The sequence below is a fragment of the Podarcis melisellensis genome, assembly GCF_964234715.1.
Source record: "Podarcis melisellensis genome assembly, chromosome: 6".
Taxonomy (NCBI): domain Eukaryota; kingdom Metazoa; phylum Chordata; class Lepidosauria; order Squamata; family Lacertidae; genus Podarcis; species Podarcis melisellensis.
This window is the reverse complement of record NC_138538.1, coordinates 10,905,216-10,930,518: the sequence shown is the minus strand read 5'-3', so window position 1 is coordinate 10,930,518 and position 25,303 is coordinate 10,905,216. Positions and strand designations below refer to the sequence as shown.

At 44.9% G+C, this 25,303-nt stretch overlaps 1 protein-coding gene across 8 annotated transcripts in view; it reads left to right on the top strand.

The window, feature by feature from the left end:
* The window catches only part of CDH4 (cadherin 4), a 794,671-nt gene that overhangs the window by 710,924 nt on the left and 58,444 nt on the right, over positions 1-25,303 (top strand). For all 8 annotated transcript variants that reach the window (XM_081916750.1, XM_081916749.1, XM_081916748.1 and 5 more), the window contains one exon: positions 4,668-4,805. In XM_081916750.1, coding sequence (XP_081772876.1) covers positions 4,668-4,805 — 138 coding nt within the window. The remainder of the gene's footprint in view (positions 1-4,667; positions 4,806-25,303) is intronic.

Here is a 25,303-nt window from a genome sequence, read left to right as displayed (position 1 = left end):
CACAGTGGTACTTTGGTTCTCAAACGCCTTGGTACTCGAACAACTTGAAACCCAAACACTGCAAACCTGGAAGTTAGTGTTCCGTACTTTTTTCGGAACTAAACGTGCTCTGTTTTGAGTGTTACACTTCTGTTTTGAGGGTCACACTTTTGTTTTGAGTGTTACGCTGAGGTCTGTCTGTTTTTGCTATTTATTTTGATTTTTTGTTTTTGCAGCTTTTTTCTTTGTTTTTGTGACTGTGTGGAACCCAGCTCAGCTACTGATTGATCGATTGTGTGACTGCAGTACATTGTTTATTGCTTTCATTTTATGGATCAATGGTCTCATTAGATAGTAAAAATCATGTTCAATTGCTGTTTTAGGGGTTGTTTTTAAAAGTCTGGAACGAATTAATCCATTTTGCATTACTTTCTATGGGAAAGAGCACCTTGATTTTGGAACGCTTTGGTTTTGGAACGGACTTCCAGAACGGATTAAGTTTGAGAACCAAGGTGCCACTGTATAAATATATCATTATTAGTGTTCAAAAAATCAGCTTTCATAAGTGACCTGGATTTGGGTGGAGGGGCTGGGAGGACAAGAATGGCAAGATAGTGAAGTTTTTGAAATTAAAAAAACAAACTTTTTAAAAATGAAACTTTTCAGATTTCTTATCTTGGGTCAGAGGTTGGATGTCTTTTCTCCTGTAATGTTCTTTGAATAACAGACAAGCCAAAAGAGCAAAAGTCATGGGATGGGGTGGGGCTGCAGAACAGAAGGCCACGTTACTGGAACAACCACCTTCAAACAGCTTCACCCAGCAAGGTCTTCTGCGATGCAATGCAATGCAATGGGGCTTCACCGGAGCAAGCACTTAGAAGCCTTGCTATCAAAAAGTCTTTTTCTCAGACTTGCGTGACCTTCTCTCGCAGTTCAGCTTTCAGGTTCAGATGAAAGTTTGCATAACTGCATCACGGGTTCCCGAATTACTTTTGACACAGAAACCATGCTGCCTTTGCTGGAGGCAAGGCAGTGAGACAAGAGCAGCAAACGGCTCTGACAGTCCCAGGTTGTTCCGACTGATAAATCTGCAAGTGACGACCTCTGAGCCCAGACACTGCTTTGTAGGGGTCATGCTGAAAACAAGGTAGAAGAGAGCGCTGCAAAGTTTAAATGGGAGGAAGAAGCTGCACAGGAAAGCAGAGAGATGCCGTGGTTCTTTGATGGATGGGAGAGCAGAGAGGAGAAATTATTTTCCCCTCCCACTTCACTTCTGTTGTAGACAGAAGTTTTATCTGGGTTAAGTTCTGGGGTTCATACCTAAACCCAAAACCTTATATACTCAAATCCCATTGGGTTAAATAGCAAGCAGGGTTGTCAATGCCATTTTTCCTGGAATCCTACCCCCTTCTAAATTTTTAATATACTTTTTGCAACACACGTAAAGCTGAATGTGCACAAGTTAAATGCATGTAAGTTGTGGGCCTGCTGTAACGAGTAGGAATTGGAGAGGGATTTGATTCGGGTCCACCTTTAAAGGGAAACCTATCAAATTTGCATTTTCCGAAACAATATATAAAGCAAAAGGCAGCCGTCTTTCAAAATTCACACTTACCTGAATATTGTGATTCATATATTAAGGGAATGTGTGCATAAAGATGCATTTATTTGTGAGAACGACACAGAAAAACACATGATATATGGGGAAATTCCTCGCAAAATGTGCTTGAGTCAAAACCACATGTAAGACCCACTGTGAGCAACTGGATAAAAATTTTCAACTTCAGAGTGGTCTCAATGTTTCCCCTTGACCCCTGTCCCTCCTGGCTCATCAAATCTAGCAGAGAGAAGCTGTCTGGTTGGGTCCAGAGTGTGGTTGACCCTTTGCTGCATGAGGAGGTGCTCTGTGCTGCACTGAAATAAGCAGTTCTGCAACTACTCCTAAAGAAACTGGTTCTGGACCCTTTGGGTGGGAACAGCTATCGGCCAATTGCCAATACCTGCTTTGGGGGGAAGGTGGTGGACGCAGCTGCAAATATTCTTGGAGGATGCAGATTACTTAGATCCATCCCAATTTGGGTTCAGGCCCAGCCATGAAACTGAGTTGACCTTGGTCACCCTGATGGATGACCTTTCCAGAGAGTGGGATGGAAGGGTTTGACCTCGCTCCTGCTTTTTTATTGAAATACTTTATCATCACTTGTACAACTTATATACAGTGAGATTACACAAGCAACCCCCCACTCAGCTCTCTTAGTCTTAATTCCCAAACCCGAAAGTCAGTTGCCCTGTTGTTATCTTTTCATTCAGCAGCCTAACAGCCCATGGATAGAAGCTGTTCTTTACCCTGTTGGAGCAACTAATCATGCTTCTATATCTTCTGCCTGAGGACAGGAGATCAGGAAAGTGCCAGCCAGGGTGTGAATCATTCCTAAGAATTTTCCTCACTCTCCTGAGGCAACGTTCTTCCACTATTTCATCCAGCGGATTCACAGGACAGCCCGTAATATCTTGTGCTGTATTCACCACCCTCTGTAGGCACTTCCTATCAGTTGATGTCAAACCAGCGTACCACACCATGATGCAATATGAAAGGATACTTTCTATTGTGGAGCGGTAGAAGGAGATCATCAAATGTTGATTGACATCGTTCTTTTACAATACTCTGAGGAGATGGAGTCTCTGTTGGGCTTTCTTAACCACCTGGATTGTATTTATTTTCCAATAAGGTCTTCACTGAGATAAACTCCTAGGAATTTAAAGGAAGAGACTCTCTCCACACAGCCCTCCCTGATGTACAATGGGGCTAGTTCCCCTCTCTTCCTCTGAAAGTCCAACACCATCTCCTTTGTATTGCTGACATTATTTTTATATTTTTGAGCTCCCATTGGTATTTGATGCCATTTGCCATGGGATCCTCGTGGACCAGCTCTGGGGAATGGGAATTGGGGGCCCTGTATTACATTGGTTCCAATCCCACCTCCAGGACTGAGTCCAAAGAGTAGCATTGGGAGAGTGGCTTTCAAGAGACGATCTTTCTCCAGCGTCTTGTCCCCAGACATTTCTAGGAGGCTGCTTTCAGCTTTGTGGGTCTGAACAGCTTCAAAAATAAAACTTGCTTTTGTTCATTCCTAATCATCTGTGGCTGATGATCCCAGTCAATAGCAGATGGGACATCCTGGCTCTCTGAGGAAATTCAATTTTCAGCGATTCCTAGTAAAGGAGACACTTTGAAATGATAAGGCCAATAAGTCATTTGTTGCGTCAAGATTCCCTTCCCTTTCTAAAGCTCCACATCAATATTAGCAGCTCATTTAATGGATTTTCATCTGCCTAAGTGAACTCACTGAGCTGGTGTTGCAGGTATTTATAGTTGTTTGCCTGATAATTGCTCTGATAATTCTCCCTTTTTATTTTGGCTTCCATAAGGGGGAAAACAATACCACAACAAAAAGTCTCTGTCCACCCTTCCCCTCACCCTATCACATTTTATAGCTAGTGTTTTCCAGGAGATTTTAGGTCTGTGTCCATGGATGTTACCCCTTTACAGGACCAGTCCTAGCAGAAGTCGACTATGAACTGGCCAGGAGGCAACATTCTCACCTGCACCAGGCTATTTTAGTGGCACACAAAACTCTGGTCTCCAGCAGAGTGGAATGCTCAGGTGGCTGAGGAGGAGCCAACATATATTCAATTTTCTCCACCTGCCTAATGATAGGGCTGGCCCTTTTTATCCTTAAAACAGTCCTGTGAGGCAAGGTTTTTATCAATATGAAATTGCTGCTGGTTTTTTAACATATCAAAGTTTTTTTCTATATTTTATGTTTAATTGTTACATTTGCTTTGCATATATGAAATTGCGTAATTGTTTCTATTGCTAATGTTTTGTCCCGAGAAATCGCTTTGAGATGTTTTGTGGGAAGCAATTTGGAGATGGAATCAGATGAGTAAATAAATGAACGAATACAGGCATGCGTGCATGCATATGCAAGGGTAAAGCGTAAACAAAAAATGCAAATGAAAATAATATAAAAATTCATTATTTTGGGGGGAAATTGCTTTATAAAAAAAGGGTGCATTAAGCAAAATGGTGTGCAAAAACAAGTGTATTAGGAGAAATTTGCACTAAAATGCCAATTAATTTTCATGAGGGGTTTGGGTTTTTTAACAAAATGCAAACTGATGTGGAAACGTGGAGAATTGAAATTAAGTCAAGGGAGGGGGGGAGAAACTGAATTTGACAGATTAACTCATCGCTAAATGTTATTTGGAAGTAGCCATAGGCACGATGATCAAGATAGTTGAACTAGCTCTCCCTCACACAATTCTAACCATGTGAGGAAACTGAACACCCAAATAGGACTTACAGGATTCATGTAAACACGGCTTGCAAGTTTTATTCACCTCACATACAACTTACTATTTTCAGAAAAGTTTCCATTAGAACCAGCTAGATATTAATGCATCATTTATTGCGAGGAGAGACAGAGAGAGAGAAAGAATGAGGCTTTTTTTGCTGTCTCTTGTGTTTACAGGGGAGACAAAAGTTTGTCCTAAGAAAACATTTTGCAGAGGAGATAGATCTCAACAGGGCGATATTTTTCTTTTAAAAATGAAGTTGCAGAAAAGTATGGAGAGACAGGAAAAACATTTCACATTCTTGTCCCCTTTGTTGTTTCCCCTTCCAGAAAGTTCAGCAGTACACAGTCATCGTTCAGGCCACAGATATGGAAGGAAATCTTAACTACGGTCTCTCGAACACGGCGACGGCAATCATTATGGTGACAGATGTGAATGACAACCCACCCGAATTCACTGCCAGCACCGTAAGTATCAATACATCAGCGCAATGATGTATGGACACACAACGTGTTTGTAATTCATGGACATTTGATACGGCTCGTCTCCGTTTGCCGGTTTGGCAGATAGAAAGAACTTGATAGATAACTGTGTAACAAAGACTTTCAGCAAATAAAAATTGGGGGTTGGGGGAGAAAGAGGGAGAGGGAGATGTGAGAAATGATTCATGAAGAAGCTCCGCTATCTGGCTACCAGTTTGCTCTGAAGTGGAATACTGAGAAAATGAAAAGATTGTGGAAATATATATTCTCTCTATGTCATGAGATGTTCACATCCTCCTCTTCCTCCTCCTCCTCCATTATATTCTTCTTCCTCTCCCTCCTCTTCTTCTTCCTCTTATGTTCACTATTCTGGTCACTTAGGCACCACCAACAAATAGTGGAGACACATGGCCGAAAAAGAAGACAAAAGAAGCCACATATTTGCATTAAAATGGCATGTTGTTATTATTATTTAAATTGACATCCCACCCTTCTTCCTAAAGGAGTCCAGGGTGGCAAACAAACAATTGATAAAACAATAAAAATGTCTAAAAAAAATGGGCAGTATTCAGTTAGGTTTACCTCAGAGTCGACCTGCTGAAATCAGTGGATGTGACGAAGTCAAGGTCCATCCATTTTGATGGGGCTACTCTGAGCAAAACCCACCTGGTTCCAATACAGATGCAGTCTGTGGAATATGTCTACCTAAAAGGATTGTTGGAAGAGGGAGACCTTCAGCAGCTGCTGAAAAGATGGCGCCCATCTGATATATAACAGGAGGGAGTTTCAAAAGGTAGGTGGCGCCAGTGGCGGACCTACATTTTGGGGGCCCTCAAGCTTGAACTGCCATGGGGGGGTGCTTCACAACCAGCAATGAGTTCTGGGTAACTACCTTTATCTTCCTTAATGGAATCGTTCCACAGCAGATCACCACATCTTTACAACATCTGTGCTACTGACTCTCAAACTTTGGGATTGTTGAAACACAGGCAACAAAAAATTTAACCAGTTTGAGTTGTGTGACTCAGATTGGGTCAACTAGACCCAATTTTTTAAAGCAATGTGGACTAAAGTCACTTCTGGGACCCCTCTGGGATTAGAGCCCCTGAAGCTTTTAAGCTTCATCAGTTTCACAGTAGACTGGCACCCCTGGGTGCCACAATACTAAAGACTTAATTCCTATATTGTGCAGAATGGACTTCCTGATAAGATGGTTTCTGCAGAAGCCCCTCACCTAGGTGGAATCTACACACAGATATAAAAACATTCTGAAAATGCTTTTTTAAAAAACATGTTTTTAAAAGTACAGTGGTACCTCGGGTTAAGAACTTAATTTGTTCTGGAGGTCCGCTCTTAACCTGAAACTGTTCTTAACCTGAGGTACCTCTTTAGCTAATGGGGCCTCCGCTGCCACCACGTAATTTCTGTTTTCATCCTGAAGCAAAGTTCTTAACCTGAGGTACTATTTTTGGCTTAGCAGAGTCTGTAACCTGAAGCATCTGTAACCCAAGGTACCACTGTACATTGAATTTTCCATAAGGCTCGCCACCACCATCTAGTGTCACATTGTATATTGCACTTAAAACGTTTTAATTGGATATATAATGAGAAAGATTATCTCTAACCTATCCTGGTCTCAGGGCTTTATACACCCAAACCAGCACCTTGAACTTAGCCCATTGAATTATATGAATAGAGTCAAAATTGGACATGATTACCATAATTCCATACAGTACATCTCAACATAGTGAGGAAATTGTAACTGGGTGATCTCTGGGTCCACTCAGGCTGCTTTCCAGAAGGTAAATACAGTACTAGTCTCCCTGCTCAGGGATCATTACCTTTATGCCAGGCAGACTTTCACAGCAAAGGTGCCTTCAAATAGAGAACTGTCCTCTATAAATCAGATTGCATGGCCACCTTGGTTTTCATACCCAACACCAACAAAACTTGGGACCCACTCTTCTGCACTGTGTGTGTGTGTGTGTGTGTGTGTGTGTGTGTGTGAATCTTGTTGCAGAAAAGCTTTAGAAGAAGAAGAAAGTCTAGGTTTTAACTTATGCAGATACAAAAGAACTAAAATAAAAAAAGGACTGTGCTATGTGTGAAACCTAGGCGTGGGCAGAGCTGTTTAGTTGCATTCCAGAAATACTGTTGCAGACTGAGAGTGGCGGCGGGGAATTATCCACCAAGCATCAGAGTGGATTCAGAATGTGGAGCAGCTTCTGATGGGTCATTAAAACGTCCTAGGCCACAATTCACACCACATATTTGAAGTGCTATGTTAACTGGTGAAGCTTCCCCCAAAGAATTATGGGAGCTGTGGTTTGCTAAGGGTACTGAGAGTTGTTAAAGGTAACAGGACCCCTGACAATTAGGTCTAGTCGTGGCCGACTCTGGAGTTGCGGCGCTCATCTCACTTTATTGGCTGAGGAAGCAAGCGTACAGCTTCCGGGTCATGTGGCCAGCATGACTAAGCCGCTTCTGGCGAACCAGAGCAGCGCATGGAAACACCGTTTACCTGCCCGCTGGAGCAGTACCTATTTATCTACTTGTACTTTGACGTGCTTTCGAACTGCTAGGTTGGCAGGAGCAGGGACCGAGCAACAGGAGCTCACCCCGTCGCGGGGATTCAAACCGCCGACCTTCTGATTGGCAAGTCCTAGGCTCCGTGGTTTAACCCACAGCGCCAGGCAGCTCCTATTTGCCTCACAGAGTTACAGTTCCCAGAGTTTCCTGTGAAGAGGGGTTCATTGTTAAACCTCTCTGGGAATTGTAGTTCTGCAAGGGGTCTTCTACCAACTCTCAGCACCCTTAACAAACCACAGCTCCCAGAATCCTCGGGGGCAGGCACGACTGTTTAAAGCGATATCAAAGTGCTTTAAATGCATGGTGTGAACCTAGTGGCATATTTGTCTTCCTGCATATGCCCGGCTTGGAAGCCTCCAGATGTTGACAGGATCTACCAGACTCTGGAAATATCTCTGTTCCAGAATATTTCTTCCTCAGCCCAAATGCAGTTATCAGTTAAGACAGCAAATAGGAAGCAAAGCCGGTTCTGCAGCATGAATTTAGACAATCATTTCACACAGCTAAACAAGATGCTGGACTTGACAGTCCTATGCTCTGATTTAGCAGGACTCGTTTTATGTTCTTGCGACTCCCCTATCGTTCTCTCATGGAAATGCTTTCTTGTGGAAGTTGTAAATACATGGCTTTTGAACATCCAAACAGATCTGAGTGTCCCTTCATAAGAGAGTTCTCACCTAGTGTGAGAATCTGGATCAAAGGTAATGCTTTGAAAAGGCACATTTGGTATTTACACTTTCTCACTTGTTTGTAAGCACACTGTCTTCTGCTGTGGATTTATTTTATTTAATTTATGATGTTCACAGTGTTTTGTGATGTTTTGAGCTGTGGGGGATTTTAAGCAGAGCTGCACACATTCCACACTGTGATATGTTCCTCATTTAAGGTTAGGGATGGGGAGCATGTGGACTTCCAAATCTTGTTCAGCTTTTCACTCCTATCCGTCTGCATGGCCAGAGAGGTAGTCCATCTGTCTTGGGGGGAAATGGAAGAGTGTGCCAGCCCAGGGTGCATGGGCCTCACTCCACCAGCCATGAGGAGAAGGAGGTCCCAGGTGAGCCTCCCTGGGGAGAGAGCATTTCACAAACAGGGAGCCAGCACAAAAAAGGCCCTTTATCATGTCGCCACACTCCTCTCGCGGAGGAGGCGCATGAAGGGATGGTGTGAGTTGTAGCCTAGTAATATTTGCATGGCCACAGACTCCCCATCCAAGCACAACCAGTAAGCTAAACTGGTTCTTGCCTTGTAAGCATCTTCCGTACTGCACTGCAGCACAGACTACTCACAGCATCCTAAGACTCAAAGCAGGGGTTAAGATGGTAAAACATTTTAAACTGCCAGGTAAAATGGAGTGGGGGGAGGAGAGAGAGAGAGGGAGGGAGGGAGGGAGAGAGAGAGAGAGAGAGGAGGGAGAGAGAGAGAGAGGCTTCCCTTTTAACCTTCATTTCAGTGAAAGGTAGTGACATCTAGTGGCCATTTTTTATTTAAAAAATTAAAAACCCAAAGTGTATAAGGTCTGACTCCTGCCTGAGCAAATACTTTGTAAATGCAATAAGTAGAGTTTAAGCAACTACCGGCTGTCTGGCATCAGTATCTGTAATACAGAAATACTGCAACATAGAAATCCCTGCTTTTATTCTGCATAATGTACAGATGACTCACTCTCCTTAACGCCTTATTCGCTATTGAATTAGTTCAGTTTTACCAGAATCAGCCAAAGACCACAGCCGTAAAGCAAAATGACTAAAAAAAAAAAAAATCTGCAGAATTAAAGCAGAGTGGATTCATATCATGTTTACAAACAATTTTGAGACATTTGTCATCAAGGCTGCAGATATAGATCCCCAAAAGAGCTAAATTCAAACAGAAATGATCACCAACTTCTTACCATTACAGAAGAATATTCTGTGGTAGCTGTATCCACAGCTAATGGAAAGGGCACAGTCTCCAGTAACAGCACCAGCCCAAATCATTTTGCTGCCTAAGGCAAAGGACAAGATGTTGCTTCTTCCCATTTCTTGCAGAGAAGCTCACTAGGCTGTCAGTCGATTCTTAATTCAGCACAGGCAATGGGACTGCCCCATGGCATCTTCTAGGGCACACACAGCTGTGTCCATTTCCCCTCCACTACCTAAAGCAGCTGTGTCACCCTGCCTAATAGCAGGGCTGGTCCTGCCTAGTAAACACCTCCTTTGCCCTTCCAGTTTAAAAAGATAATGATTTTGACCATCTACACACACAAAAAATGCCTTTCCTAAGAAAAATTGGATGTCTTGCTGTCCTTTCTGGCATAAGCAGCAACCAGCATATTATTATGCATGGGCTCTAATGACAGGGCTCAGATGTTGCTTCAGCAACAATCAGTCTGAGACTGAGCCCCATATAGTAGCACAGCTGCATCCCAATTGCTGGCCCCACCCTCACTGGAAGGAACCTTTCCGGTTAAAGGGGCCTAATCCCCTCCCATGGACTGCAAGAATATCAAACTTATCCATTCTGAAGGAAATCAGCTCTGAGTGCTCACTGGAAGGACAGATCCTGAAGCTGAGGCTCCAATGCTTTGGTCACCTCATGAGAAGAGAAGACTCCCTGGAAAAGACCCTGATGTTGGGAAAGATTGAGGGCACAAGGAGAAGGGGACGACAGAGGACAAGATGGTTGGACAGTGTTCTCGAAGCTACGAACATGAGTTTGACCAAACTGCGGGAGGCAGTGAAGAAGAAGAGGAGTTTGGATTTAATATCCCACTTTATCACTACCCTAAGGAGTCTCAAAGCGGCTAACATTCTCCTTTCCCTTCCTCCCCCACAACAAACACTCTGTGAGGTGAGTGGGGCTGAGAGACTTCAGAGAAGTGTGACTAGCCCAGGGGTCTGCAACCCGCGGCTCCGGAGCCGCATGTGGCTCTTTCACACCTTTGCCGCGGCTCCGGGGCGAATACTAGCGAGGGGAGGAGGCGCATTGTGCGCCCCGACACTCCCCAATGTGGCGGGCGCTGTACTGGCTGTGATGTCGCATGGGGGCAGTGCGTGCGTTAGTCATGCACCGTCCCGACGTCACCTGCCCACCTGCCCACCCGCTACATTGTAAGGGGCATGTGCGCTGGTCACTGCATTGAAAGGGGGCATGTACGCTGGTCACTGTTTTGAAGGGGAGTGAAGAACACACACACACAAAGGTAACTTGTTAATTTAACGTTTATTTCTAGGAGGAGGAGTAATTCTGAGGGGTCAAACAAAGAAATAATAAAAAGGTGACAAACAAGTTATTTTTATAATGACGAGTTTTGCGGCTCCCAGTTTTGTTTTCTTCGGAAACGGGTCCAAGTGGCTCTTTTTGTCTTAAAGGTTGCAGACCCCTGGACTAGCCCAAGGTCACCCAGCAGCTACATGTGGAGGAGCGGAGACGTGAACCCGGTTCACCAGATTACGAGTCTACTGCTCTTAACCACTACACCACACTGGCACTCCTGGAAGACAGGAGTGCCTGGCGTGCCCTGGTCCATGGGGTCACAAAGAGTCGGACATGACTAAACAATCCTCTCCTGCCATCCACTACTCTTGCAGAGTAGGGGAGATTCTGGTACCACTGCAGCTTCTGCAGTAGAATCTGTAGAATCAGTAGAATTCTGCAGTAGAATGAGAGGAGACATGACAGCCATCTTCAAGTATCTCAAGGGCTGTCACATGGAGGATGGAGCAAGCTTGTTTTCTCCTGCTCTGGAGGGTAGAACCCCAACCAATGGATTCAAGTTACAAGAAATGAGATTCCAGCTAAACCTCAGGAAGAACTTATTATCATTTTTAATTTGTATACCGCCTTTCAATCTTACAATACTCAAGGCGGTTTACAAGCTGAAGAAACAAAAAATGTACATCTTATAACAATCTAATGCAATACAAAAAATGTGATAATAAAACATAACTTTAAAATAGGCAACCTCCATCAAAAAAGTAACATTCAACAATCATTAGAATAGTATAAAATAATAATATCAACATATAAAAGTTAAGCAGAAATCCACTCCACAGTTACAATAATATCTAAACTATAATCAATAAAACAACGGCAAGCCACAGTACATAAAACAATACAATACACATTGAGAAGCAGAGAGTGGGGCAAGGCAGGTGGAAAGAGGCCTTGCCTGATGGAGTGTCTCCCCTCAGTTCTTCCCCCAGAAGCTGTTCAACAGTGGAAGGTGGTGGACTCTCCTTCCTTGGGTGTTTTTAAGCAGAGGTTGGATGGCTTTGGTTGAGATTCCTGCATTGCAAGGGGTTGGACCCATGGGGTCTCTTCTAACTCTACAATTCCATGATTCTATGAGGACAGCAGTATGACATCCTGAGGCCAGAGAGGCAGTGGTACCATCTTCTGGTTCTGGTCCTCTGGGCCATTCCCCTTCTGATTCAGAGTCCACATCCTCATGAAGGAAGGGGCAATAGATCTGTGGGACAACATCTGCCATTCATGCTAAGCTTCCCGGGTTCAATCCCTGGCATCTCCAGGTAAGGTTGGGGCACACCACCCCTGCCTGCAACCCTGGAGAGATGCTGTCCATCTGTGTAGGCCAGCCTTTCTCAACCTGTGGATCCCCAGATGTTGTTGAACTACAACTCCCATCACCCCTAGCTAGCAAGGCCAGAGCTCAGGGATGATGGGAGTTGTAGTCCAACAACATCTTGGGACCCACAGGTTGAGAACTGCTGGTGGAGGCAGTGCTGAGCTGGATAGAGATTTTTCTTAAAAATATAAAGCGGTATAGAAATAAATTAATAATAATAATAATAATAATAATAATAATAATAATAATAATAATAATAATAGAGCAAGGTCTGGCTTTTTATAAGGAAGGTTCCTAAGTTCCAAGCGACTGGAGAAAGGGAATCTGACTCCAGGGTCATGACAGGATGAGTTAGTAGAGCCAATTATTCACTTTTCCCAGTGCGAAGTTGTAAGGCAAACTATAGGTTACACTGAAGCCATTTGCAATGAAGTCTTGACATCCTTGACAGCAGGTGGCGCTGTGGGTTAAAGCCTCAGTGCCTAGGACTTGTCGATCGAAAGGTCGGCGGTTCGAATCCCTGCGGCGGGGTGCGCTCCCGCTGCTCGGTCCCAGCGCCTGCCAACCTAGCAGTTCGAAAGCACCTCCGGGTGCAAGTAGATAAATAGGGACCGCTTACCAGCGGGAAGGTAAACGGCGTTTCCGTGTGCAGCTCTGGCTTGCCAGAGCAGCGATGTCACGCTGGCCACGTGACCCGGAAGTGTCTCCGGACAGCGCTGGCCCCTGGCCTCTTATGTGAGATGGGCGCACAACCCCAGAGTCTGTCAAGACTGGCCCGTATGGGCAGGGGTGCCTTTACCTTTACCTTTACCTTTACCTTGACATCCCCTTTCCTCTGTAAAACATTGGGGGGGGGATTTGAAGTGAATAATGATAGTGTTTCATCCAAACCTGCCTTTCCAGATCCCGAAAGGTTTCTTCCTCAGCAAAAGGTGCTTCTATTTTTCTGCCTCGCCCTTTGCAATTTTCAGTGTGGGACTGAGCTTCCCTTATTGTAGCAAGGCGGTCATGGACGATGTGTGCTTTTCTTTCCCTAAAACAACTCCCATATTTGGAAGGGAATGCTTAACCCCTTCCCCTACCAGCTGGTTTCCTCTGAATCTTCCCCATAACTTCTTTTACGCACTACAGTTGGTACCTCAGGTTACATATGCTTCAGGTTACATACGCTTCAGGTTACAGACTCCGCTAACCCAGAAATAGTGCTTCAGGTTAAGAACTTTGCTTCAGGATGAGAACAGAAATCGTGCTCCAGCGGCGCGGCAACAGCAGGAGGCCCCATTAGCTAAAGTGGTGCTTCGGGTTCAGAACAGTTTCAGGTTAAGAACAGACCTCCGGAACGAATTAAGTACTTAACCTGAGGTACCACTGTACTCACTTCAGCATTCAGGACCCATGTTTCCCTTCCAAGCACCAGCCTGGAACCTTGGTGCGAAGGAAGCCACTGGAAGAAAGGTTGGGGGACCACCTGGCAGCTGAAGGGTTAAGAGCATCCCTCCCTATACATTCTTCTTTGCTTCAAAGCATCCCTCTCTGAAAGACGCTTTGCAAAGGGAGAAGGGGATCATGGGGCTTGATTTCGCGAATCATTTACCCCCTGTTAGAGCACCCTGCCTATTCAACAACTTTAGGAAGAGAAGCTTTGGGAGGCGGCATTCAAACGTCCGCTGAGCATTAAAGCCCACAAGGCTTTACGGTCACCAAGACATCTCTGCCTAGAATCCAGCTTAAACGGATCAAAAACTGCTGCCTCCCCCTCGAGCAGAAATAAAGGACAACTCACCCATTTCTCTAAATTTGAGAACTGAGCAGAAAGTTTTTGCAAGGGCCAGAAACAGCTTTGCACGTTCCCCATTGCTCTTTTCCATAATTCAAACCTGAGGGTATTTTACAGTTATATAAACTACTGCTCTTTAGCAAAAGTGACCTTTAAAATAAATCAGCCTCCTGGTTATAGTCAGAAATCCATTCCAGGTAGGCACAAAAATAGAGCCTTGTTCTAGCAATATTAATAGCCGAGTCCTGGGCATGTTTTCTCAGACATGAGCCCCACATTTGTTTGATGGCCCCTGCTCCCAAGGAAGGACTGTAACCTAAGCATTTGCTATCTCCCACATATTCTGTATTTTTGCAAAAAGCAATCAAGGCTGCAAATGATACAGCAAACCACATTTTATTCTGGGCAACCAAATTACAATCAGAAATTAAAACAGGGAAGCTGTCAGGTTCTATCAGCCCCAGACAGCATGGCCAATGGTCATGAATGATGTGAGTTGTAGTTCAACATCTGGAGAGCAACAGCTTAGCCACCCCTGCCATGAAAGATGGATGTGGGGCATCTAGAATCCTACCTGTCATATCTGGACCAAAAAAGCAGATCCACCTCTCAGGGGTGGACTTTGGTAATCTTTGGTAGCAAGGCTCTCTGAGTGTGGCCAAAATCGGATGCCACCAAATGGATCTTCTCAATGATGGATCTTCTCAATTTTGAGCCTCCTTTGCTCAGCACCCTGTGCAGAAGAACCACTCACACCACACTAAATCTGGCGCTGCACTTCTTGTCAAGAAATCCTGGCATCCCAGGTCATTATCAGAGCCCTGAAAGCCGGTATAGATCAGACTGGTGCTTGGGTGTGAGTCCACCTTGACATTTCAGATGTGCCTGCGTTGAGTTCCATGGTGAGATAAAGGCAGGATCTAAATCGGGGTTTCCCAAACTTGGGTCTCCAGCTGTTTTTGGACTACAGCTCCCATCATTCCTAGCTTGCAGGACCAGTGGTCAGGGAAGATGGGAACTGTAGTCCAAAAACAGCTGGAGACCCAAGTTTGCTGAACCCTGGCCTAAATGCGCTAAGCAAATGATAATGTAGGAAGTTGCTTTAAGTATAGGAAGGCCATTGGTCCACCTAGTCCAGAATTTTCTGTGGTGACTGGCAGCAGCTCCCCAGGGGTTTGGACGGGGGGCCAGGTCTTGAACCTGGGACTTTTCACATGCAAAGCAGACACTCTGCCACAAAGCTATGGTCCTTATCCAAGGTGGTGAGCAATTTATGGCAAGTCATAGTAAGAGTATTTCATGTAACATTTGATTAAAGGTAAAGGGACCCCTGACCATTAGTTCCAGTCGTAGCCGACTCTGGGGTTGCGGCGCTCATCTCACTTTATTGGACGAGGGAGCCGGCGTACAGCTTCCAGGTCATGTGGCCAGCATGACTAAGCCGCTTCTAGCAAACCAGAGCAGCGCACGGAAACGCCGTTTACCTACCCGCCAGAGTGGTACCTATTTATCTACTTGCACTTTGACATGCTTTCGAACTGCTAAGTTGGCAGGAGCAGGGACTGAGCAACGGGAGCTCACCCCGTCGCGGGGATTCGAACCGCCGACCTTCTGATTGGCAAGTCCTAGGCTCTGTGGCTTAACCCACAGCACCACCGGCATCCCTAACATTTGGTTACCCCAGCCAGAATTTAAGGCACATGTTTGCTCTATCCAGCAGCTGGGGAATGGTTTTGTACCTTGATTTCATCCTGCAATGTATCCATGGCAAATTGCTTCACCTCCACCTGCTGGACAGGTGTGCTTCTCTTTGACTTTTGCAATCAGAACCATGGCCAGCTTTGGATGTTGTGAAATGCAAGAGTGACACAAAGCCCTGACACTGTTCTCCCTCCCTCTTATGATATCCCACACTACCACCACTGCAGCCCCACCGTGTCTTTTCAGAGTAGGATTTGTTTCAGCGGCAAGAAAACCACACAGTTCTATTTGAAGCAATTCTGCTCTGAGTTACGGCGGGGGAAGGAAAGAGGCTGGAAGATGGCAACGGAGGTTTGCGCTTGGCACAGCGCCGACGGAGGAGAAATCAAGGGCTGAGCTCACCACTAACGCGCACAAAAGCACATCCTATCTTGCTCTCAAATTACCTGTCAATCAAAGCAGGAGGCTTGAAGCTTAATAGTTTCAGGATATAAACATAGCCCGGGAGGGCTTTGCAATACACTGCTGCTAAGCCCCACGTGTTCTACAGCGGGAATTAACGTTGCTATGTAAAACCTAGCAGTTGGACCGGAGCAAAAAAAGGAATTGGCTGTGCTGGTGGTCAACTGGGACAGTCAAGCCATGCAGCTGGAGAAACGCAATCTGGTTTTCTTGTTCGTATAACTCGGACGAGGCTTTAGACACAAGACACGGGTGGATGAGCTTCTGAGGCACAAAGTAAGGAATGTGAAGCTGAATATTAGGAGATTCAGGCCAGATGAAATAAAATACTTCCTCGCACAGCACATAGTTAAACTATGGAGCTCGCTGCCACAGAAGGCAGTGATGGCCACCATCATAGATGACTTTAAAAGAGGGTGAGACAGATTCATGGAGAATATAGATACTAGCCATGATGGCAAGGCTCTGCCTCCACAGCAATGCTTCTGAACACCAGTTGCTGAAGACCACAGCAGGGGAGCAAATCCTGCAGTGATGTTTCCTCCAGGCATCTGGTCAGCCACTGTGAGAACAGGAAGCTGGACTAGATGGGCCTTTGGCCTGGTCCAGCAAGCTCTTCTTAAGTTATTGTGTGTGTAATACACACTATGGTGCAAATATATACAGTCATACCTCAGGTTGCGTCCACTTCAGGTCGCGTTTTTTTGGGTTGCGGACTGCCGAAACCCGGAGGTACAGTCATACCTTGGGTTGAATATGCTTCAGGTTGAGCGTTCTCAGGTTACGCTCAGCGGCAACCCGGAAGTAACAGAACGCGTTACTTCCGGGTTTCACCGCTCGCACATGCGCAGACACTCAAAATGGCATCGCGTGCATGCGCGGAAGTGGCAAAATGTGACCTGCGCATGCGCAGGTGCCCAGTCACGTGTTACGTTCTACTCAGGATGCGAACGGGGCTCCGGAACAGATCCCGTTCGCATCCAGAGGTACCACTATAGTGGAACGGGTTACTTCCAGGTTTCGGCAGCCACGCATGCACAGAAGCACTAAATCGTGCTTTGCACATGTGCAAAAGTGCCAAATCACAACCCACACATGCACAGACATTGTGAATGCTGCGGCTTGCGAATGCGCATCCGTACGGATCACTTTCGCAACCCGAGCTTCCACTGTACACAAATACACCCTGCAGTCTTCATAGAAGCCCCTTTTCAGGGGCCTCATCTTCAGGAGGTACGGAAGGTGCCTACACAAGAACAGGCTATTTCAGTGGTCGCTCCCAGTCTGTGAGAAACATGCCTAGCACCGCGCTTGACAGTTTTATTTTATTTTATTGCATTTATATCCCAAGGAGCTCAAGGTGGTGTACATGACTCACACCTCTACATTTAATATCCACAACAACCCTGTGAGGTAGGTGAGGCTGACAAGCAGTGACTGGCCCAAGTTCATGGCCAAGTGGGGATTTGAACCCTGGTCTTCCAGGTTTTCGTCTGAGGTGCTAACCACTACAGTGGTACCTCGGTTTACATACGCTTCAGGTTTCATATGCTTCAGGTTACAGGCTCCGCTAACCCAGAAATAGTACCTTGGGTTAAGTACTTTGCTTCAGGACGAGTACAGAAATCGTGCTTCGGTGGCGCGGTGGCAAGAGGAGGCCCCATTAGCTAAAGTGGTGCTTCAGGTTAAGAACGGACTTCCGGAACGAAGTTCTTAACCCGAGGTACCACAGTACAACCATACTAGGCCCCATGCTAAGGTGCTTTTTAGTGGTTAAGTTACCCTCTGTTGTGGTGCTTATATTTTAGTGGAGTGGGATGGACTTATCCTTTTCCTTGCATCGCAGAATGAGCATTTTAGGAATATAGTATTGTGAGTTGTTTTAAATTTGGCTTTTATCAGTATTTCATTTTGTTGCTAAGTCACTTGGAGACATTTCTTTTGGATGAAGCAGCAAACAAATGTTGTTGTTGTTTAGTCGTTTAGTCGTGTCCGACTCTTTGTGACCCCATGGACCAGAGCACGCCAGGCACTCCTGTCTTCCACTGCCTCCCGCAGTTTGGTCAAACTCATGTTCGTAGCTTCGAGAACACTATCCAACCATCTCGTCCTCTGTCATCCCCTTCTCCTTGTGCCCTCAACATCAGGGTCTTTTCCAGGGAGTCTTCTCTTCTCATGAGGTGGCCAAAGTATTGGAGCCTCAGCTTTACAATCTGTCCTTCCAATGAGCACTCAGGGCTAATTTCCTTAAGAATGGATGCGTTTGATCTTCTTGCAGTCCATGGGACTCTCAAGAGTCTCCTCCAGCACCATAATTCAAAAGCATCAATTCTTCGGCGATCAGCCTTCTTGATGGTCCAGCTCCCACTTCCATACATCACTACTGGGAAAACCATGGCTTTAACTATACGGACTTTTGTTGGCAAGGTGATGTCTCTGTTTTTTAAGATGCTTTCTAGGTTTGCCATCGCCTTTCTCCCAAGGAGCAGGTGTCTTTTAATTTCATGACTGCTGTCACTATCTGCAGTGATCATGGTGCCCAAGAAAGTAAAATCTCTCACTGCCTCCATTTCTTCCCCTTCTATTTGCCAGGAGGTGATGGGCCCAGTGGCCACGATTTTCGTTTTTTTGATGTTGAGCTTCAGATCATACTTTGCACTCTCCTCTTTCACCCTCATTAAAAGGTTCTTTAATTCCTCCTCACTTTCTGCCATCAAGGTTGTGTCATCTGCATATCTGAGGTTGCTGATATTTCTTCCGGCAATCTTAATTCCGGCTTGGGATTCATCCAGCCCAGCCTTTCGCATGATGAATTCTGCATATAAGTTAAATAAGCAGGGACACAATATACAGCCTTGCCATATCCCTTTCCCAATTTTGAACCAATCAGTTGTTCCATATCCAGTTCTAACTGTAGCTTCTTGTCCCACATAGAGATTTCTCAGGAGACAGATGAGGTGATCAGGCACTCCCATTTCTTTAAGAACTTGCCATAGTTTGCTGTGGTCAACACAGTCAAAGGCTTTTGCATAGTCAATGAAGCAAAAGTAGATGTCTTTCTGGAACTCTCTAGCTTTCTCCATAATCCAGCGCATGTTTGCAATTTGGTCTCTGGTTCCTCTGCCTCTTCTAAATCCAGCTTGCACTTCTGGGAGTTCTCGGTTCATATACTGCTTGAGCCTTCCTTGTAGAATTTTAAGCATAACCTTGCTAGCATGTGAAATGAGTGCAATTGTGCGGTAGTTGGAGCATTCTTTGGCACTGCCCTTCTTTGGGATTGGGATGTAGACTTCTCCAATCCTCTGGCCACTGCTGAGTTTTCCAAACTTGCTGCTTCATCCAAAAGAAATGTCTCCAAGTGACTTAGCAACAAAATGAAATACTGATAAAAGCCAAATTTAAAACAACTCACAATACGATATTCCTAAAATGCTCATTCTGCGATGCAAGGAAAAGGATAAGTCCATCCCACTCCACTAAAATATAAGCACCACAACAGAGGGTAACTTAACCACTAAAAAGCACCTTAGCATGGGGCGTAGTATGGTTGTAGGCAAACAAATACTATTATGATTATTAGATATATATTTTTCCTGGTTAAAGGGTGGAGCGGAAACATTTAAGACAGACTTACTCACATAAAAGGTACTAAATTAAGAGCCAATGAGAATCTGCAATAGCCAACAAGAACGGCCGAGAAACCACTAACATGAAACAACGCCCTCTCCCCAAATGATGGTTTTTGACGGAAATGATTGCATGAATGAGGCAACGAGCTAAGCCCTGTCCCCATAGCTATATGTCAAATAGGAGGAAGTGTCTGTGCAAGTAAGATAAAGAACTAATTATCTTAATATGTAAATTGGGGCATATTTATCCCATGAACCCCTTGATGCTCAAAGGATCATGCAGGCCTTCTTCTCCTTAGGTATCTCTTCCCAGCTACTTTTCACAGATAATAAATGGGCAATGCTTTGCTGTGTTTTTATTATGTTGGAAGCCGCCCAGAATGGCTGGGGCAACCCAGCCAGATGAGCAGGGTATCAGTAAAAAATTATTATTATAAATTATTATTATTATTATTATTATTATTATTATTATTATTATTATTATGCAGGACATCAACACCAGAGAATGGTGGTGTTTTTGCTTTGCTCGCATCTCATCTTATCTGAAGGAGCATCTAGTATTTCTTTTCATTATGTTGTCTGCCCTCAACTGACTTCTAAGTAGAACAAGTTAGGATTGCACTCTTGGGGGGGGGGATCCCACTTTCCAGTTAGTAGAGATCATTGTCCTGAATCTCCTGCGACTTGAAGAGTAAGCAGGAATCCTATTTCAGCCTGTGTGCTATGCCACATGTATTATTCCTCAGGAACTCTTTTGGATCGGATTATTATGAGGTAGGGGGGAAAGTAGCCACAACAAATGCTCTTTTATTATATTATTATTATTATTATTATTATTATTATTATTATTAAACTATTTTTAGGCTGCTTTCTGGGCCAGTGCTCATCCAAAGAAGTATGTACTCAGAGCAATTGCACTTGATTATTTTGTAGCCAATTGCCATTTTTTTCTTGCATACCTGAATGATAATACCCAGCCCTTTAGAGTGTTCAAAAACAAAAAAAAACAATAGGTTGCATGCAACTAAGTTTTAGGCCTACTGAAATGAATAGTCTGTAAGTTAGTCTTATTCAGGCATCCTCAAACTTGGCCCTCCAGATGATGTTTTGGGACTACAACTCCCATCATCCCTAGCTAACAGGACCAGTGGTCAGGGATGATGGGAATTGTAGTCCCCAAACACCTGGAGGGTTGAATTTGGGGGGTGCCTGGTCTTATCTATTCATTTCAATGGGTGAGTAGAGTTAGCATTGCATGCAACCCAATCAAAATGCATTGTAGCAGCACTAAATTCGGCATCACTTACAACAGGACCAGGGAACTCCAAGCCCGTGGCCTGATCTAGCCCAGCAGTCCCCCAGCTCCTGGGTCTTGTTCTGTATCTTGGGGATGATAAGGCTGTGTGTGGTGCTCATGTCTTGCTGCGAGATCGCTGTGTTTCCATGTGCTGACCCTCCCAGTGCTGATAGGAGAACCAGACCTGCTGAGTTGCGTTAGCCTTGAGTGAATGTTGCACTCCTGAGTGATAGCTGCATGCGAACTGAAGAGTGAAGGCATGGAATGGCACTCCTTCCCTCCATAGGCTGATGCTGGCACTGTGGAGGAAAACCCTTTTAATCAAGGGCTTTTCACATCTGATGGAAAGAAGCTTATTTACCCAACTTGCGTGGTCATGCTGATTCCAGAACTTCAAGCCTGTGATGCCATTCAGTTCTGCCTACGACGCGGTTTTTCGCCTTCGGAGGACATCCACTCAAAGTTAGCAAATGCTTAATCAGAGAGGAATGGGACCAAAAGGGGGATCCATGCCCACACACAACTCAAATAAAGTCTATTTTTATCATATTCAATCAAGAACAATCAAGCAAGCGAGAGGAGACGCAGACAAATTTGCATGATCACACTTCTGTGCCTTAAATGTTAATTAAAAGTTAGCTTAAATTTGCCTACTGTGCAGAACTTCTCTATTTTTTTTTTCCTTATCCCTTTCTCAGTACCCCATGTAAGGAAAATAATATGTTAGCCAGGCTGAAGTGTTTGTGATTAGTAGAGCTGTGGATTTGTGGCGGGGCAGGAGCGGGTGGGAGAGAGCGTTTGCAATCAAGCTCCTTTTCCTTTTTTAAAAAAAAAACACACCACCACACTGGTCCGTTCCACTTCTCCAAGCCTTAGGAGGTCTTATTAAAAGCTACTTTAAATTTCGCCCTTTGGCATCGCTTTGAGGTACTCCCGTTGAGTGTCTGAATCCAAAGCAGAAAAGGAGCCTATTTAAAAGCAACCACGCTATGGATATCCATTTTCTCAGTTGCTGCCCTGCCTAATCACAACTTGGATTTTCTTTCGCAAGTCTGTGCATGAAGAGAAAAGCAGACTTTGATGAGGCCACAGGGAAGAATTGTGGAGGAAGGAAAGGGATATAGCCACAACTGCTTCTGTGCTGAAAAATGTTCCGAGTTGCAGATGCTGGAACAAACAATTGCTTTTGTGCCGTTCTTGTGAGGTTAAGAGAGGTGTTTGGGTGGTCTCTGTGAAAACAAAATGGCAGACATGGTCTGCTCCATGTAATCCTTAACCACCCTTATTTGAAAGTAAGTTCAGTTAAAATGAATGAAAGTATAGCTAGGCTTGAGATGTACGATGATAGGTCATGGAATTGAGCCATTTCTACTGTGCTTTCGGGATTCTGCAATAAGGATGGGGAAGACATTCATTCCAGTTCACATTTAATGTGGACTTACATGACGTGCATTTCCTAAAACAATATATGAACTGAAACTCAGTTAGCCGCTCTGAGAACAAGACTTTGCACTCGTTGGGTCCCCTGATCCAACAGGCTTTTCTTACGTTCTTATTGTTTGAAATGTGCAGTCCTCCAAATTTTTGGGGAGCAGTTCTCCAATCAAATCATGTGTCCAAAAAGTATATAGTAAAGTATGCAGACATACCTACAGGAAATTGCTTGCAAAAGCTTGCTTTTAAAGATAAATGTGGGCTAAACTGCTACTGAATTTCCTGAGGAATGAATATATAGATATATATATTCACAAGCTGATGTGGAAATGTAGCAAAATGAACTTACGATTGGGGCCAGGGAATGAAAAATTGAAAGAAACCAAAATTGACAGATACATCTATTCTGGAACTCCCATCTCTTTAAGTTTTTAGGAGGCACTTTGATTTGGATGGTACATGGTTTGCTATTGGAGGAATATGTGGTCTTAATTCAGCTGTTACTGTGTTGGGTTTGTGGGGGAATCTTTGTGAACTGCCTTGAGCATCTATTAGAAGCTTTCTACATAGACTTTTTGATACCAGGCATGAAAGCCGTTTCATGCTAAGGATGGTATCAGGCAAGCAATTAATGAAGTGGCTTGGGAGGGAAACAAAGACAAAAGAAGTACCAATATGGATGAAGAGTAGCCAGGTTTCTTTTTAAATAAAACGAAACGAAACCCTACAGTAACTGTGATAATAAATCCACATCTGTGGCGTATATGTAAAAAAAAAATGCACTCAGGATTTGTGAACTTTGCAACGTGCTGCAGAAATTATGGGGAAAACTGGCAATTCATAATACATCAGATGGCAGCTTTTTATAACTTTTTTTGGGGGGGGGAATAGAAGCAAGACAGGGATCCCCTGTTAGAATTCCTGCTCCATGACTACAGTCATGGGATTGTTGTCTATAACAGGACGGTATGTGTTTTGACTCCGCAGAGTGGGAAGTGACGGAGATAGGATGTTTGTGTTACTTTGTTCCAAGAAGTGAGACTATGGTCCTTCGTTTTTTTCCTCTTTGCTGTCTGATGCTAGAGAGAGAGGGAGCCATGTTGCAGTGCTCCATGTGTTGATATGTAAATAAAGTCGATTAGCTAAAATGCTGAGTTGCTGAGGTTTGTCACGTGAACTGCGAAGACTCTGCCGATCCCTAAGTGTGCCGATGTCTGTTGGCATTGGTCGTTGTGATGTTCGAGCTGAAGAAAGCTAATGAAGCTCCCGAACGATTGACCAGGAGGGAGAGAACATGCCAGTTGGGCATGTGTCTCTGCCAGGGTCCTACTCGTGTGTAGGCCAAGCTCCTGACATCCTCCTCCATCCCAGCAAGTGGCAGTTTCACAATTCAGGGATGCACACCAGCCAAGCGAAAGCATTTGAGGAGGGTATTGAAAAGGACCAGTGATGGGTGTGCAGTTCGGAGGGCAGCATTTGAACCCCAGGCCCAAGGCTTCTTACCCCTACTTTACATGGAAGTCAGGACAAGGATAGGGAACCTGTGGCCCTCTGGACATTGCTGGAGTGCACAAAATATCAGGAGGGCTGCAGGGTTCCCCCATCTGTGCCTTAGACCTTTCTTCTCATTGCCTTAGCAGCAAGGTGCAAAATATGGCTGTCTGACTTGCACCGAGTAAAAGTCGTCTTCCTCTCTCGATGGTGGCATTCACCGTGTTTCTGACACAGTCCTTCCTCACCTGATGCCAGAGACTGCACCCTTAATTTCCTGCGCCTCTCAGTTCAATGCAAACAACCAATCCTGGAAGTTGCAAATCAGCCTGCTTGGTTCGAAGAAAGAATTCAGCACTTTTCAGTTGAAATGGACGATCTGCTCTTAATTGCATTTCAGGTCCAGAGAAAAACTCCTGTAAATAATTAAAAGGAGCAAAACTGTTGGTTCAGCAGCGGCAGGGGAGGGAATGCGGCGGGGAGGGAAGAAAGCTGCTCTTTGATGGCCAAGGCCAAGGAGAATAGAAAATGCCTTCTTAGTCTTGTTCTGGCTGTCGCCGGATAAATACTTGATGCAAGTCAAAACCAGACCCTCCGAAATAGCTCTCTAAACGGTCGAGCATCTCTGATTGCCAAATGTGCAATGGTGTATAGGAGGGGAGAAGAATCTCTTCCATAGAAAGCTGGGTTATTTGTCCGTTTAGCCCTGTATTGTCTAACCTGCCTGGCAGAGATTCTTCAGGGTCTGCAGCAGAGGTATTCCCCACCATCCTTTTAACTGCCAATGCCAGGAACTGATCCTACCTTTACCTGGTTTAGCAGGTCAATCGAAACCATTCCTGGGTTGTGGCTGCTGTTGCATGCTGACAGCTTCAAAGAGTCGCAAGTGAAAGCTAAGTGCAGGATGGAGACCAAAGGTGGATGAACTACCCCAGAAGGAGCATGACGTGTCCCCCACTAGAGGTACTACCCTTCCCCTAACACCCCACACACGGGAAGGGACTCCTAAAAGTGCCTTTCCTTCATCATAGGGAACTTGCAGGCTGTTTCCACGCACTTAGAATTAAGGAGCACTGTTTCCTTTTGGGCCAGGTGGCAGGGGACACAGCAGATGCAATCTGTGATGCTTCCAAAGTATTTGATTTATTGCAAAACTAGGGGGTTCAGGCAAAAGTGACAACTGGGAAAATGGAAATTTTAAAAAGTGGGGTGACATCCACTGTTGTGTCAGCAAGCTCCCACTTGTGCAACACGACTCACCTTTTCCTTTCTTCCCCCTTCCTCCCCAAATTAGCTGTGGGTGGTACCCCAAACCTATGGAGGAAATTTGGGGGTACATGGGGCTGTAGGGGCAGGAGAGGAAGACCCTTGGCATGAGTGATGAAGGTCTGATCTGCTCACACAGATGGTTTTCATCCATTATCTCATCTCAGCTTATTCTTTAATGCAACTCATCCCTGTGTTATTCGGGTGAAGATGTGGCCGTGATGGCAGGTGTGAGGCAGGTGAGCATGGCGGATGGAAAATGGCCTTGTAGGC